The sequence below is a fragment of the Lemur catta genome, chromosome 26 (genome assembly GCF_020740605.2).
Source record: "Lemur catta isolate mLemCat1 chromosome 26, mLemCat1.pri, whole genome shotgun sequence".
Lineage (NCBI taxonomy): Eukaryota > Metazoa > Chordata > Mammalia > Primates > Lemuridae > Lemur > Lemur catta.
Window position 1 is genome coordinate 1,298,706 of NC_059153.1, and position 16,312 is coordinate 1,315,017.

General features: G+C 44.9%; 1 protein-coding gene and 1 long non-coding RNA gene across 3 annotated transcripts in view; both read right to left on the minus strand.

Annotated features, from left to right (window-relative positions):
• Positions 1–1,718, minus strand: part of DKK2 (dickkopf WNT signaling pathway inhibitor 2) — a 76,657-nt gene extending 74,939 nt beyond the window's left edge. The window contains exon 1 of the mRNA XM_045537424.1: positions 1,492–1,718. Coding sequence (XP_045393380.1) covers positions 1,492–1,713 — 222 coding nt within the window. The 5' untranslated portion in view covers positions 1,714–1,718. The remainder of the gene's footprint in view (positions 1–1,491) is intronic.
• Positions 1,719–6,237: 4,519 nt separating this feature from the next.
• On the minus strand, positions 6,238–8,667 carry LOC123627729. 2 transcript variants are annotated; one of them, XR_006731469.1, is made up of 4 exons: positions 8,587–8,667; positions 8,083–8,200; positions 7,660–7,767; positions 6,238–6,388 (listed from the first exon to the last, which is right to left on the minus strand). It is a non-coding gene; the product is annotated as an uncharacterized LOC123627729 (long non-coding RNA). The 2 variants fall into 2 exon arrangements; XR_006731468.1 differs by having other exon boundaries at positions 8,083–8,217; positions 8,587–8,662.
• Between the last annotated feature and the right edge of the window lie 7,645 nt (positions 8,668–16,312).

Sequence of the window (16,312 nt, forward strand, 5' to 3'; positions counted from 1 at the left end):
ATCAAGGGTCGGGGGCCACTGTTGAGACAGAAATAAAAAGTGCTACATAAAGATCCCCAAAATATACATGGGTTAGAATCCAGAGGAATCTCAAAGGATCTTTGAGTCCATCCTTGTCTGCTTGGGGTGTCTACACGGGTAGGTTCTCTTCAACTGCAAACGCAGAAGTCAGCGGCACTAGGGAAGTCCTATGATTTGGGCTGCAGCGCCCCTTCTTTGCAACTCTTGCCCCCACTCACGAGGGGCCTCCGCAGACGGCTGGGCCCATGGCTCTGCAGAATGCAGGGTCTCCCCGGGGAGAGGAAAAGGGAGTGAGAGCGGTCGCGTCGGCACGTGCACGTGTGTGCGTGTGTGCGGCGGTTGGCCATGTATATACGTGCACGTCTGGCGTCTTAGTTTCCTTGAGACTTAAAAAAAAAAAACTCTTTGATTGCAGACCCTGTGATGCTTTGGAAAGGACAGCTGAAACAGGTGACATTTCAAAGCGCTGGGAAGCGTTCTGGAACCGCAAAACTAGCAAAACTGCAAGAGCAGTAGTGTCCACCCTCGCGAGAGGGCAGCAGGGGCCAGGCCCGGGCCGGAGTCCTCTCGTTGTCCACCCGGGACCGGCCGTCGCTGTCACCCTTCGCCCTGTCGCCTGGGCCAGGGCAGGACAGCGGAGGACTCCAGGGGCGCGGGCTGCCGGTGACACTTGTGCCCTGCGAGGTGGCGGCAGCGGGAGGGGGCTGTCCCCAGCGGGCGCCCTCGGAGCCCCCTCTCCCGGCCACTGCGCGCTCGCGCCTCTGCGTGTCTGTCTGTGTAACTGCTCGCAAGTGACTGTCACCGTCTGTGCGACAAAGACAGAGACGCCTGTGGAAAGTTCCCGCTCTTAAAAACGCGTCCTTGCTCTGTCTCTCGGGCACCTGCTACACTGTCATTGTCACCTCGTCACTTTGCTTCCCACGGGCGGTTCACTCGCAATCCTACGTGAGAAGTGCGTGCCTGCTGGAGTCGTTTCCCACCTGTGACCTCGCTTCTCTGAAGGGGGACAGTGGCCGAGAGGGAGGGAGAAGCTGAAAGCGGGTAAATCCTCCCTCCGGGCTGCAAACTGCGACGGTTAAGCCCCGGGATGCGGACCTGACCGCCCACCGCCCCGAGCCCCGACGGCCGCATTTCCAGGGCGGGACGCGGCCGCGCCTGGCACCGCGCCGGGCACGCACCAGTCACCCTAACATGCTCACCACTGGTAAACGGAATGGCCATTCCGGCCGTTCCCCCGCAGGAGCGCACCAAAGCTCCGCACGTGCCCACGGCCCGAAGCGGAGGTGAGGCGGACCCCCGACCCGCCCCGTCCGCGCAGCCCCCCGCGGGGACCCGCGCAGCCCCGCGCCACACCCGGGGCCACCTCTCCGAAAGCCGCGGGGCGCGGGGACAACCGCGGGCGTAAGAGCGCCGGCCCCGCCGCTCCCGGCCGAGGAGCGCACTGGGGGGGAGCGGAGGGACGTTTCCTACCTGCCCCAGGTGCTTGCCCTTCTTGCTGCCGCCGAAAGCCGGTCCTTGGTACGCGCCCGCAGAGCGGTTGGCGGCCTGGGCAGGCGCTTCCCCGCCCAGGGAGGACTTGATGGAGTTGGGTTTGGCCCGCGGGCTGCCGGCCTGCGCGCTCTCCGCCACCAGCACCGCGGCCAGGAGGAGCAGGCAGCGGGACGGCTCCCCGCCCCGCACCCGCGCGGCCATCTCCCGGCGAGCAGTCCCTGGGGCGGCGCGCGGCGCGGGGCTGCGGATGCAAGGCGCGGGGGAGGACCCCAGCGCGGGCCCTGGCCGGGGGCGCGGGGGCACGCAGGCTCTGTTCCCGTCCCGCAGCCCTTCCTGCTTCTGAGCCCCAGGCTCGGGCGAACGCGGTCTCACGCCTCGGGCCGGAAGCTTGCGCGACCCGGCGACACCCGCTTCTCCGCCGGGCGGGACGTCCCGCGGCCACCGGCAGCGACCAAAGGCGCGGGGCCCGCTCGCCCGGGGGGACTCGGGGTGCAGCAAGACCCGGCCCGCGGGGCGCACCGCTCCGGCCGCCGAAATCCCCGCGGGTCAGTCCCCTCCTGGCCGGTCAGGGGGTCGCACGGGGTCTGCTCCGGACCCGGCGGCTTTCCTCGCCCCTCCTTTTCCACCCGCGGCGATGCACCTTTGCAGGACCCCGGCGCTCCGTCTCGGGGTCGGCAGCAGGCGCTACGGGGAGGGATCAGGCGCTGCCCCGATGGGACCCCCGAGGGCGGAGGCGACCCGAGTCCCCACGCGCGCAACCGCACCCGGGGCGACCCTCGCGGCCGGAGGCGCAGCGGTGCCGAGCGGACTGCGGCCGCGCTCCCGCGCTCCCCGCTCTCGCCCGCCCTCTTCGCCTTTTATAGCTTCCCGCAGCGGGTCTGCTTCCCTCCGCCCCCAGGGCCAGAGTGACAAAGAGCGAACACGCTCCTCGCCCCCCTGCGCTCCTGACCGCCCCTCCCCTGCCCTGCCGCTCCCCTCCTCGCCCCCCCAACTGCTGGAAAGTGGGGTTCGCCCCAGAGGAGGCTGGGGGCTCCCAGTTCCTGGCAACAGCTCGGGCGAGTGGAGGGGCCTCTCTGCACGGGAGGGGCGGCCGCGGCCGCGGAGAGAGAGGCCGGCTGTCCCCCGCGCCGTGGCCCCCGCGCCCGCCCCGGCCCCCGACTCCCCGGGAGCGGGAAGAGCCCGCGGCAGCTCCCGCGTCCCGCGTGCGCGCGGGTTTCGGCTTAGCCCGCGCCCCGGTGGGTGCGTGAGGCTGGCGCCAGGCAGGTGCGCGGGGGCGCCCGGGGGATGCGGCCGGAGGCTCTGGAAGGAGAGCAGAGACCAAAGCAGGGGGAAGATGAGCCTGTTCTCCCCCCGGGGGCGTCTGGCTCTTTTTGTCCTCCTCCTCCACCCCGACCGCAGCACACACAGCGTCCAGTCGCTGAGGGTCTGCAGTGACGGGGCACCCCGGGTGTCCCGCGTGGGGTTCAAGGGTTTGGATCTCGCAGCTTGACTGCGCACCGTTAGCGCACCGCGCCCCTGCCCCCTTTGCAGACAGGAACCCCCAGGCGGGAATGGGCAGGGACAGACGGCCTTCCAGGTCCTGCCTCCCTCAGTTTCCCGTCCCCTGGCCCCTGGGGATTGCAAGGGTCGCCTCTCCTGCCAGTCCCCGCGGCTCCCCGGGGCCGGGTCGCTTTGGCGAAGGTCGGAGCCGGCTCGGGCGGGACCGGGAGGCGCGGGCGCTTGGGGGCGCCCGTGGCAGCTGCAGGCGCGCGCAGGGGCGAGCTGTCCCGGCGAGGTCCGACCGCCGAGCCGGACTTGCAAAGCAAGGGGTTGCCGGAACGTCGTTGCATTTCTCCCTCGCAGGCACAAACGTCCCGGAGGGGAGAAACCCAAGCGTTAAGCCACGACCTGGAGTTACACGGCGACGGCCAGCCGCAAGAGGAGGACACTAGCAGTGTCCTCTTTAACTATGGACCCAGGGTTCCTCAGCTGTCACACCCGATCCTGGCACACACCAGCACGTCTGGGGGCACAAGTTTAACGCGTAGCTAAGTGAGAACGTTAGTGACTCCTTCATCTTCCTCGAACAACGCCGAGGTCTAAAGAGTGTACTTGGAGCTGCTCTTTCCGAGACAGCTCCGGTTTTACAAATGTTTCTGTCCTGACCTGATTATATGTGTATAATGTACATATACAGATTATGTACATACCTATACATGCACATATAAATTTATATATATATATGCCCAGTCATAGATTTGTAAGTGTGTTAGGTTAAGCGAGTCATTGCAGACACTAGTAGAAGGCAAGGAAACTGACCCGTACTCTACAAATAAGTACTTGGGACTCAGAGCCTAGACTTACAAAAGGGTGTACCTTTTGCCTTCTTCCTGATTTGCCAATCAGGAAGCGTTACAGAGACGGAGGAAATCAAGTTAGGAACCTACTGGTTCAGATATTTTCGAAGAACATTTTAGAACAAAAGGAAAAGACAAAATATAGCTAAATATGTAGGCAAAAAAATCACTCCACAGCCACTTGGAAGGTTATAGATTTGTTCACATGTTGAGGGACAAACTCAGATGAACCAAGAGAAAATCCGCAGATGCTTTGCCTATTTCTGTCTCTTCCTTCTTTAGAGTCAAAATAACATCCCACACACACAGGTGTAACTTTACCCACCTGTACTGCTAAACAGAAATGTCAAACACAGAGCATTTACTGTCAGCTCTGAGCAGCATCATGAAGAGAGTATCTCAGGGGCTCACACACCACTACACACAGGCTCCAAAGGCAAACTTTCCCAAATACAGTTAAAGTCAAAGTTCGGATAAAATGTACTTGCACAAACATTCTCCCATAGAAAACAAAATCACGCTATGGAATCAAATGGTAAAGCATACACCACTACACTTTAGGCTAAAAAGCAGGCAAAAGCTAATTTCATTCATGACCCAAAAGCTTTCTGTAAAATTGTTTGACAGACAGAAATAGACACACACAACCCATACGTGACAAGTAGATATGCATACACAAAATCAACTAACTGCAAATAAACATAATCCTTCAGACAACTGTCATAATCCTACATGTGTTTTTGCCTTGTGTGTTTTCCTAACTATAAAGACACAAGCCTCCTATTTTACTTAGAAAAACAGATTTTATGCCATTTGTAAGAACATGATTAGGGAGCAAATATATAAAATCAAGACTGTTCAGAAGTAGGGACTAGGACCCTCTTGTTCAGAAAAACATACCTCTCTGAACACTTCCTTTGGCCATACATTCCCTCTTCTCTTTGCTCCTTTAGCTGTGGGGTCATTCTGGTTCTATAGAAAAGCCAAAACTTTCTCAGCAGTTGTTTCTGGATCCTGGTTTCCTTCTGCATATTTAACCCTGAAGGGTAGATAAGTGTACAACTTGTCACTTTATTCCTGGTTGCTGAGACTCACTATTTTTCATCCCATTCTCTCTCTCCCTGCATTAGCGAATACCTCCCATGTTAGTCTGTGCAGCAGTTGTTCACGCACTCATCGCACATTAATGAAGTGCAGGACCTTGAGGACACAGAGGTGAGTGAGTGGGGGCCTTGGCCCTAAAGAGGCTTGTAGCCCTGGCCCACTCTCTAGGCCCTGACTCACTGAAATCTGCTTCTAGCTCCTCTCTGAGTCTTCCTCTGTTTTTACCCACTGCGGAATGCTGCCAGTCTCAGAGTCTGGTTTCTCCCAGGATACCTGCAACTTCCAAGCTGCCTTGAGTTCATGTGTCTATGGGAATAAAAAGGATTAAAGATATCTCCCAGAGTGCTTTCCTTTCGCCAGAATTTACATGGGGATTTTAATAGTGTACACAGCGACAATACGAATATATTTGTGGTTGAGCCCAAAGAAATGATCCTGGTGATGGTCAGTTTAGGTCAGTAAGAATAGCAGTATTTCATTATGGTGAACTTGGGAAGGGAGATTACTTTCTAGCAGGTCTCATAGGACCCCAAATCATCTTGCACACACAGAATAGACATGAAAGATCATCATCGTATGGCTGAATCTTGATGAGCGTTAACGATCTGGAAAATAAGGTTATGTGGATTTCCCCTCTCTACAGTAAACCAAGCTGCCTCATTCTGTATTCTGGTGGTACTCCAGCTTTGGATTTTATCACATAAGAGGTTTATGTTTCTCACTCAGCCTAAACAACAACAGTATCACTTGCTGCCATCAATTACATTTTAAATAATTTGTAGCAAATGTAAGCTAGCACTGGTATTGGGAAAATCTCTTGTTTCTTAATGGGAACAATTTCCATACCAGACATGAAAAACAGCATCTCCTATTTGATCCCTGTGTTAGTTTCAGTTGTTAACTGCATCCTGCTGAGATCTCACAGACAGTGGTCTTCAACCTTCTTGGCACCAGGGACCAGTTTCACAAAAGCCAATTTTTCCACGGGGGAGGAGGGCAGAGCTCACGTGGTGATGCGGGCCATGAGGAGCGGCTCTAAATGCAGGTAAAGCTTCCCTTGCTTGCCCTCAGCTCACCTCTTGCTGTGAGCCCTGCCCCTTTCCCAAGTTTCACAGAAGACAGTTTTTCCACGGACGGGGGCGGGGGTGTTTTGGGCGAGGGAGGACAGTGGAAGCAGAGCTCTACCAGGCCCCAGACCCGCACCAGTCTGTGGCCCTGGGGTTGGGGACCGTGGTCACAGACAACGGGACCAGTAATGAGAAAATACCTTGTCACTTACATTTGAGTCACTAGCTGCGCTTGACACAAACATGCACAAGTGAGACGGTTCAGGGCATTTCACAGTAAATCAATCAGAAACATCGGAAGTGCTCAGTCAATGGCTTCTTTTCTGAACCTTGATAAATCAGTCATCTTCTCAATACTTTCCCTGCCACCTAAAGGAAAGAAGATTACTGAACACATCTCCCCCTTGAGCCTGAACCGAAGGCATAAAAATAAAATTCAAGTAACATAATCTAAAACGCAGGCAGATACACTTCTACTGATTCTTGCGTGTGGAGGTGGAGTTGGAGTTAGAAACAGTCGCCAAATGTTTAATACCAAACCTTTCCCTTTATGATACACAATTTCTGTTGGTTCTGTACACAACATGCCCTTCTTGGTATTTTCTCATTGTTGAGTTCTGGCAGGCTGTTTCAAGATTCATCTTTGGAAATAGTACTAAAGTAACAAGTAATGCTTGGCAATGAAAGAGAAATAGGTTTAATTCTTGAGTGAGGATCAATTGCAAGAAATCTCATCTTGATGAACAACAAAACAAACAACTTTTAGATGGTCTGGACCAGTGGTGGTTTCCTGGCTCTGTTCCTTAGATCTCTGAGGTTCTGCAGTGGTCTCATAAGGAAGTTGAGAGCTAGAGTATTTTTAATTAGACCTCAGAGGACAGGGATCCAGCAACATTAATTTTTAAGTGCCTGTTTTTGTTATTGTTTTTATTTGGAAGGATCGTGTTTTTTGGCTGGTTGGTTTTAAGCAACTCTTAACTGCTCAGATTTAGAAGCCACAGTGAGTTGGACAAAATGTGCTGTGAGCCTTCAAACTGCCAACAACAGGATGGATTGCTTTCTACTCTGTTATTATTACAGATTATTTCCAAAATGAATGTTACTCAAAAGGGGAAACTATTGAAAATATGGTAATTTATTCAGTCAGAAATAATTTGATGATTTGTAGTGAATATTAAAAAATGAAGGGCAGCTAGTCAAGTCATGGTACAATGTAGTTATCCCTGGTTACCTGAACCTAACTATACTCATACCACATATAAAATAAATTGATACAAATTAAAAATAATGGGAAAACTATTTGCAAAACATAAGGAAATACGTTCCTAAGTGGCAATTCAAAATCTGTGTTTGAAGCATAACTGGGCGTGGTAATAAAAAATGTAAAATGTGTTTAATTCATCTCTGGGAGATTAATTTGTAGTAGGTCCTAATTTTGAGACTCTACGAATAGTTTATAATACCTAAGCTCAAAAATAGTTTGGGATAAGAGAAAGTCAAGATACTAAACTGCAATCAGCTTCAGGAATTTTATAGGTAACTGGCTTGTAATATATGGCAATAAAAAATAATCAAACCTGCTATGTGCCAGGTTTGTTGAATACATGTATTATCTCTTCTCTATCTCCCACAGTTCATACCTTTAAAACACGAATGTACAATCCAATATTGAAATAACACTGAGCAAAGAGTAGCCTGCAGGACAGCAGGTCCTCATTTGTAGGTACAGATGCCCAGTTATGCCGATACTGTGGAGAAAAGGGGAGACATCAGAAAAAGTTGGAGGTGGCTTTGCATCCTTGCAGCGGGGCCCAACACAAATTTCTCTGAAGGAACCAAGATAAACACTTGGTAAAGGGCTACAAATAACACAAAAAATATGAGTACGTGAGTACATGTATTGCAGCTTTGCCTAATGTAGTAAAATTCTTCGGACTAAATGATCATAGAACAGAAAACTTAAAATGGCCTGCTGCTATAAGGTGATGTGTTAGACTGCTAGGTCTGCCGTAACAAAATACTACAGATCTGTTTGCTTAAACAACAGAAATTTATTTCCTCACCATTCTGGAGGCCCGAAGTCCAAAATCAAGGTGTCAATAGATTTGGTTTCTTCCGAGGCCTCTCTCGTTGGCTTGCAGGTGACACCTTCTCACTGTGTTCTCAGCTGGGTCCCTTGGTCTGCATTCAAATTTTCCCTTGTAAGAATACCAGTCATACTGGATTAGGGTGCACCCTAAACACCTTATTTTAACTTAATTACCTCTTTAAAGACATTTATCTCCAACTATGGTTATATCCGGAGGTACTAGGAGTTAGTGTTGCAGCTTATGAATTTGGCAGAGGTACACAGGGTGCAATTCAGTTCGTAATAGGTGGATTTATAGACGTAGTGCATCGAACATTTAGGAAAAGTGTAACATTTCTGTACAAAAGACATACAGCACTCTCTTAGAATTTCCAAACTTAACGGGGGAGTTGTGTTATATGTTCACTTGAAAACATTATTTAATTCTTTCTATCATCATTTACTTCCGAATCTGTGTTAATGATATTAATTTCCTCACCTTCCCTGTGTGTGTGACTTGTGGCTACATTTGAAGCCAACTGAGTCTGAATGGGATTGTCAAGATTCCACTGGGGTCCTGGAAAAGAAAACACAGAATACAAGCAATTTTCCCAGAAGATAAGGCCATTTCTACATTTTAAAAAAGTACCTAGTTAGTGAAAGCTGGAAACAATAAAACACATGAGTATACGATAGAAAAAATTCATTGCAGATCAAAGAAAAAGGAAGTGACAATCAAACATAAAGTGATCTAGCAATCATCAGGTTGTTCTGTTACTAACTTAATTTGTCCATTATTTAATTTGATTTGTTCAATTTACTCAGTAAATTATTATAATAGTCACTTGGAATCATAGTACCTTTAATAAATTCAAGACAGTGATAAACGTGAAAACAGAGGACTAATTTCATTGAAACTGCTAATGAAATCATTTTTAATATATGTGCCCTTGACCACTTAGTGTTCAAATTATCAAGAAATCTGAGTATGAATAAGCTCAAATTTAGTTCAGTTTTTTGTTGTTGTTCTTTCTGAAATTCATGAAATGTATTTTGGTTATTAGTGTTAAGAATATATGTGCAGATTTATATATACCAAAAATCAAATAGTATTTCCTAAAACATAACAACTGCTTACATAATACAGCTAAAGCTGTGGTAGCCTTGCTCTCTAAAACCAACCAATATTTAAAATTTTTTTTAGCTAATTAATATAATTTTTTAAATTAATAATTAATAAACATTTTAATTAAAAAATGAAATTCTCAATCCTTGGTCAATTTATGTTTTATATAATATCAAAATGTATTGTATAAATATTTCTTAGCATGTATGGAAGTATTCAAAGCTTGAAACTATTTCTTTTGTTTTAAATTTTGAGTGTATTTCCCCCCACCAGTTAACGCTGGAGCTAGTCGGTATTGGGGCCAGTGGTGTGCAAACTGGGATCCTTTCCAACATAAGGCAACATACATTTAGAACCTTCTAAGCGTTACTTCCAAATTCACTGAATTACTTCGTTTTTCTCCTGCATACTAGCATAATTTAAGGAGGTTGTTCATTAAAGAAGCCCATAGCTGTAAACTGCAACTCAAAGTTATGTTTGTTGCAGTCCAAACTCTTCCTTTTGTTGAACCAAGTGTAGATATGGCCCAAGACCACTAATTATAAAGTAATGTGTATGATGTCTGTCACTCACTTGTAAAGCACTGCCTGAACAAAGCAGATACAATCATCTGATTTTCTGTTTCAGTGGCCGTTTAATGTTAAAATGTCTCTAAGGAAACCATTCTAAGTAATGCCCCTAAGTAAATCCACATATGTGGGAGATGGAAATTGCAACCATCATGGTATCATTCTCTGACAACAAGAGTTCTTGTTAACTGTTAGTAATGGGATTAAAAAAATTAATAATCTTACACAGTTATTAGTCTAAAAGACTGGGAGGTTCTACCTCATGCAGCAGAGAGCAGTAATGCACACTTATCGTGGTAACAAAGATGAGCTAGAGATTACTACAAAGCCATGTTTCTGGAGAAAAGAGTTTAAAGAGTTTTCCTATACCAGTGTTACTGGATGGAGACGAATGAATGGCATCACCTACTCTTCCCATGAAAACGTTGCAATACTACTCAAATATTAGATTGCCAACATTAAAAAAGGAAAAACTTCAAACAATTTTCCCTTATCCAACTAGACTCACAAGGGCCATCTTCCTTTGTCAGGGTCTATGCAGAGGCTGTTCATGTGGCGTTGTAAAGCTGTTTCAAATTACTCAGAAACAAAGGCAGGCATACAATGCTGCAGATCATCCAACGAATGGGCAGAATGCATTGGAAATTAACAATACCTACTTGATCTCATTTACTGCCCCTTTATCCTCTGTCTTTCTCTGGTTACCTGAAAAAAATAAATGCAACAAAATCTAAGAATTTCCATACTTGTCCCCTAGTTCTTGTGACTTCCCATCACCCTAATAACGTTTGCAACTTTTTGTCCTGGTTCTTTCAAAAACTATTTCAACAAGCTGTTTCTCTCCTCGCTCACTCCAGCCTGACCTTACCCCTTGTTCCACCGCTTGAGATAAACTATCAAACAAAGCAGCCCTAACACAATGCGGTAGGGGGGTTATCATTCAAAAATCCCATAGGTAAAAATCGGAAGGTAGAATTTGGGAATACACAATGGTGTAGTTTTTCCACTTCCTGTAGTGCTATATAAAACCAGAAAAAGATATGAGGATAACAAAACCAAAGACACACATATGTGTGCACACACATATACACAACATTTATAGTAAAATTAGGTGAAAAGGTGAGTGAACATAATCCCCAATAGTTACAAAGGCCCATATAATATCAGTTTCTATGAAAGTGGAAATTTGAAGGAAAGCAATGGGGCTCTGCAAATAAACAAACACTCAAATCTCCAACAGGCTGGAGAAACACAGGTTGGAAAGAACACAGCCAATCTGAGAATAGACAAAATAAGAGGGGAATGGGTTCTGTAGCCTAATCAGGAAACAAAGCCCTTTGGTGAGGAGAAACTGTTGTGAATGGAATCCAAATTGAGCAGTTCAGGGACAGCAAGAACAAAAGAAAAAAATTCCAAATAATAGAAGAGGAGGAAGCAGATCTCAAAAATATGAGGCCATTTTAAAATCATTTCATGAAAACAACAGAAGAAGGTCTTCCAAGAGCAATGAGGCTAGAAAAGTTTATTCTGGACCAACTCTCTCTTCGATAGCAAACAAAAACTTATTTGACTTAGAAATGGGCAACCAGAAAAGATATTGGTCCAGTCACATATAAATTTAATATAAGTAAAAAGAAAGGAAGTGCTAGAATAGCATCAGTATAAGCAAGCCATAAAGCAATGCCCAAAAACACATATAAAAAGTAATATATTTCAAAACATGCTAAAACAAATTAAGAAAAATATTGAAAATAAGAAAGTGCATCATAAATCAGAATTTAAAAAGCTCTAATCATATGTTCCAAGGGAAAAAAAGATTTGAAAAGTGATATGAATATGAAAAATCATTTCAGAAATAAAGATTAAACTGGAAAGAACATAAAATGCTTTAAACATAAAACATATAATGCTTTAGGATAAATATAAGATGGAAAGGAGGGAAATTAGAAAAATCAAAAGAAATTTTAAAAAGTAAAAAGAGTTTTAAAAAATAAAAAATAATAATATGGAAGATAGGAAAAGAAGATCCAACATACTTATAATAGTTTTCCCTAAATAAGAAACCCAAGCAACAGAATAAATCAAATACTAAAAACTATAAGAAAATTTTCTAAAGTAACAAGAACAAAAGCAAAACGATTTGAAACTACATATATTCTCAAGGGAAACTCAATCCAGGATTGTGAGGCATAAACACACACACATACACACACACACATACACACACACGCCCCTACACACACATATACATACACCTACACACACATATACACAGACACACATATACATAGAGACACATATACATACACACACATATGCATTAATAAATTCCCACTTTACTGAGTATTTTTTTTTAACATGAATGGTATTTGGTTGAGTGTTGCAAATGGTTTTTCTGCATCTGTAAAGGTGATCATATAATTTTACTATGTTTTTGTTTACCTTAATTTGGGGGAGTAGGAGAGCAGATGAAGGTGAAAACATATAAATTAATAAGTGAACTTTATTTATCTCTATCCCTTATTTTCAATTTTTATACTTTAATTTTCCACTTCATAAACTTTTTACAATGTTCACACTAAGTTTTTTCTATACTTACAAGGGAGACAATAAAGCAAGATAAATACTGAATGAGTGATAGATGCAGATTTAGATAGATAGTATTTAAAAACATAGTACACAATATTCCACAGAACATCCTTTCTATATTTGCTAAACTTATTTATGAGAGGAACAACAGGGAGAACATAAATCTTTTAAACATCATACCAATTCCTCAGGGGTAATTAAATCTAGGATATTTATATAACAACTTAGGTAGAAGGTACTATATGGTTGGACACAATGTGTCATTATAGGAGAAGTAAATAACTTATACACACCCAGCAGGAAAACATTAATCAGAAAAGGCAGAACCAGACAAGAAACTTTTCACCAAGATCTTAAAGCTGCATGGGAAGCAGAGGTAATTCATTGTCAAGGGTCTAGGGACTAAAAGACATCGCAACAATGTCTTTTCAAGTTAGGAAATGTGAACTTATTACAAAGACAATTTTTCAAAATTATGGCTTAGTGAAGTAGTTATCACTGTTCACTTGTGAAGTGGAAATGTAGACATATTTTTAAAACATGTTAATTAAAAGTAACAGTAATGACCTAAGAACTCTACAGTTCAGGTCAATAAATAACTGCCACACATGTATCTGAGCAGCAGTTCAGGACACAGAGATGTCACAGCACAGTCATTACCTTTAGGCAGCCCTCGGTCTCAGTCTCAGAAGGGACGCAGGGATGCAAGGAAATAAGTTACAGGACAGTGGGGCAACGTGAAAGATTAACAATGTGTGCAGAGTGCAGAGCTAGCACAGAACATGAATAATCACGAATAATTATTTATAGAAATTTGAAGGAGGGAGGGCATAGGAAAAATGTCCCAGAGGAGAAGAAATCAGAGATGAACAGTCCAACCAAAACTTTACTTTCTCCCACTTCACTTTCCGTAGTCTGAAAAGACAATACTTGGTGGAAAAAAAAAATGAAAAAGGATCGTCACAGCAGGGTTTGATTTTATTCCTTGGCAAGAAATAAAGGCGAAGTGCAAGGGGCCAGAAATCACGGTCATTAGAGGAGGAGGGGGGTCAGGAACCCCAACAATTGTAATAACCAGAGAGAGAGACTTTCAAATCAATTTTAAATTGAATTGAGTCATTATGAAGCATTATTTTCCTCCATATCTTCCGAAAGGATCCGAATCCGACAAATACCGTCCATGAACTGATCCTGCACGTTTGTTTCCAGCAGAGAGTGAAAACTGTTTATTTAAGCCGTCCCACTTTTGATGCGTGATCAGGGACATGCCTTTAACTATTGAAAATTGACTTTCAAAACCGTTTTTCAAAGTCTACACACATGCTCTCCTACTGTGTGCCCAAGACAGCCTCTGAGAATAGGTGAGAATAGGGACGTTGGTTAATTATTTCTCAACCTGAGCGAGCTCATAAACACACTGGAAAAACACATCGTATGACGGCAGAACAAATACAAGGTAAAAATCTTTTCACATATTACTCGCAGGATCACTGAAGGAACTGAAAATAAGGAAAAAGGCATGTTAGGATAGTATCGTTACGAGACTATTTCAAACAAAATAGATGTGGGTCTCGGTATCTCTGATTTTATAGGCTACCATTTATGGGGTGTCCGTCGTGTCCCAGGTTTTTCACTAAGTGCTGCATTTTCTTAGTCTTCATCACAACCTTGCAAGTAACTGATACTTTTCCAGCTCACTTAGAGGATGAGCTTGGAGCCCCAGACACACTTGCCTTCAGAAGCTCCCTCAAAGTCTGGGATTAAATTTAATGGGGGTCAGGAAAAAAGATATGGGGGACTGTTCAGGCGGAATCGTCTGAACGGTGAATAGGAGCAGGGTGATCCAGGAACTTGAAGTGTGAATTCTGCCATTTTTTATGTACAGGAGGAACGCAAGCACTCACTGCAAGTATTGTCAGGTTACCCAGTACTCTGCTCTCCTCCCTTCTGTGCTTGACCTACATAATTGTCAGACTCTAAGTGTGGCTGAAGTCAGGCACGAGTTGAAGCCAAAGCCCAGGACGTGAGTGCTACAAGCTGTGGGTGTGAATCATGCCCACAGCGCTCAATGTCCAATAATTTGTGGAGTTTTTCAGTTTCACCTGCAAATATTTGACCTGCTCGGCCTGCAGGAATAAAGCATGCCATGAATAACCGAAACATTTCCCTTCCTGCTATTTCTAAGGATTCCAGGAAACTCCATAAAACAGCTTGCTTCCTCTCAAGAAAACAAGAAAGATACATTTATTGTGACAGACTATCTCTTCTCCAAATACTTGTCATAAATTAGTCGCTGCTTCCCTAATGCAACTCTAAATTCCTCCATCCAGAGAAGACAGTTTTATTTGCTATCCCCCATGCGCTTTCCTTGTCCGGATCAGGTCTCCACGGTGGTGTTGCTAAAGCATGTCTTTCATGACCACACCGTTCAACGAAGCTCTTTCAATTATCGCCCAACCTCCAGAATTTCATGGAACACAACTTGAAATTTTTTGTATGTTGTTATTGTATTTTTAATTTCATAGGGAGGGGGACATTTCTGCACAAGAGAAATAATCGTACAACAGACAGATTTAATACTAAAAACTTAGTATTTCTAATTTCGTATGTTTGAACTCTCCTTTAGCAAGGAGGGCTGCCTCTCAAGTATCCATCCCGACTAGAATGAGCTATAAAGTCGTCGCAGCTGCCCTGGCTTGTGGACAGTGTTCAGATACTCTGCAGATCTTCCCTTTAGCACAGAGAATAACGCTTAAGGGAATCTCATAACTCACGTATTGACATTTAATAGCCTGAAGAGGAGAGTAAAGGAATTTTTCTAACATCAACATTTCCAGTGATACAACAGCACTCGTTCCTTTATTTGTTCAAAAATAATCAATTAGTCACTTAGTGCCAGAAGCACAACAGTGAGCAAGAAGGCATGATCTTAGACTCTGCTAAAGTTTTAGTTGACCTAAATAAGGAAATGAACAAGTAAATATCGAATTTTCAATTCAGGTAAGTATTATGGGGAAGTTCAGGATACTTCAGAAAGGGTAGAGAACTTTCAGGATACTAAGTAGCTTGAAATAATTTTTTAAAATAAAATTTGCTCATTATCTTTAGTTTTGTTCATTTTTTTTAAATAAATGAAGCCATTTGGAAAGGTGTGTGCTTTAATTTTTGAAATACATATAGTTATAAAATCTTTCCACTTCAAATATGTTCCTGTTTACTTTCACAATTTTGAAAAAGCTGTGGTCCTACAGAAGTCTTTATGGAGGGTAATGAAGTTTAGAAATAACATAATGTTTTAAACAGCCCGTCGCCTGTTTGGGAGTGTCCATACCGACAGGTCCTTTCACTTAAACGGGAGCAGACAGAAGTTGCAATACGCCATCTCCAACACAGCCTGGCCGCTCGTGCACCGCGGCCACAGTCGAGACGCAAAACCGCCGCCATCACGCTTTGGGGACCCTCCCCTAAATGACAGAATTTCCCCATCTGCTATGGTCCAGGTGTCCCTCAGTCCTCCTCACTACGGTGGTATTGAGAGGCCTTTGAGAAGTGATCGAGTCATGAGGGCTCTGCCATCGTGAACAAATTCGTGTCCTATGAAAGTGCTGGAGGGAAGTTGCTCAGGCCCTTTTTTGCCCTTCTGTTCCCTTCAGCACGTGGGGACAGAGTGCTCCTCACCTCTGGAGGACACAACAGGCACCACCCTGGACACCCCACCAGACACCGAACCTGCCGGCACCTTGATCTTGGGCTTCACAGCCTCCCGAACCATGAAGAATAAATTTCTATTCTTTATAAATTATCCAGTCTAAAGTATTTTATTATAGCAGCACAAACAGACTAAGACACTATACCTACAGCTGTAACATCTAGCTCATGGACTTTTCTTTCTACTTTGTAAACTGATAAAATTAAAGTCCTTTCTCCATATTTTTACCTTT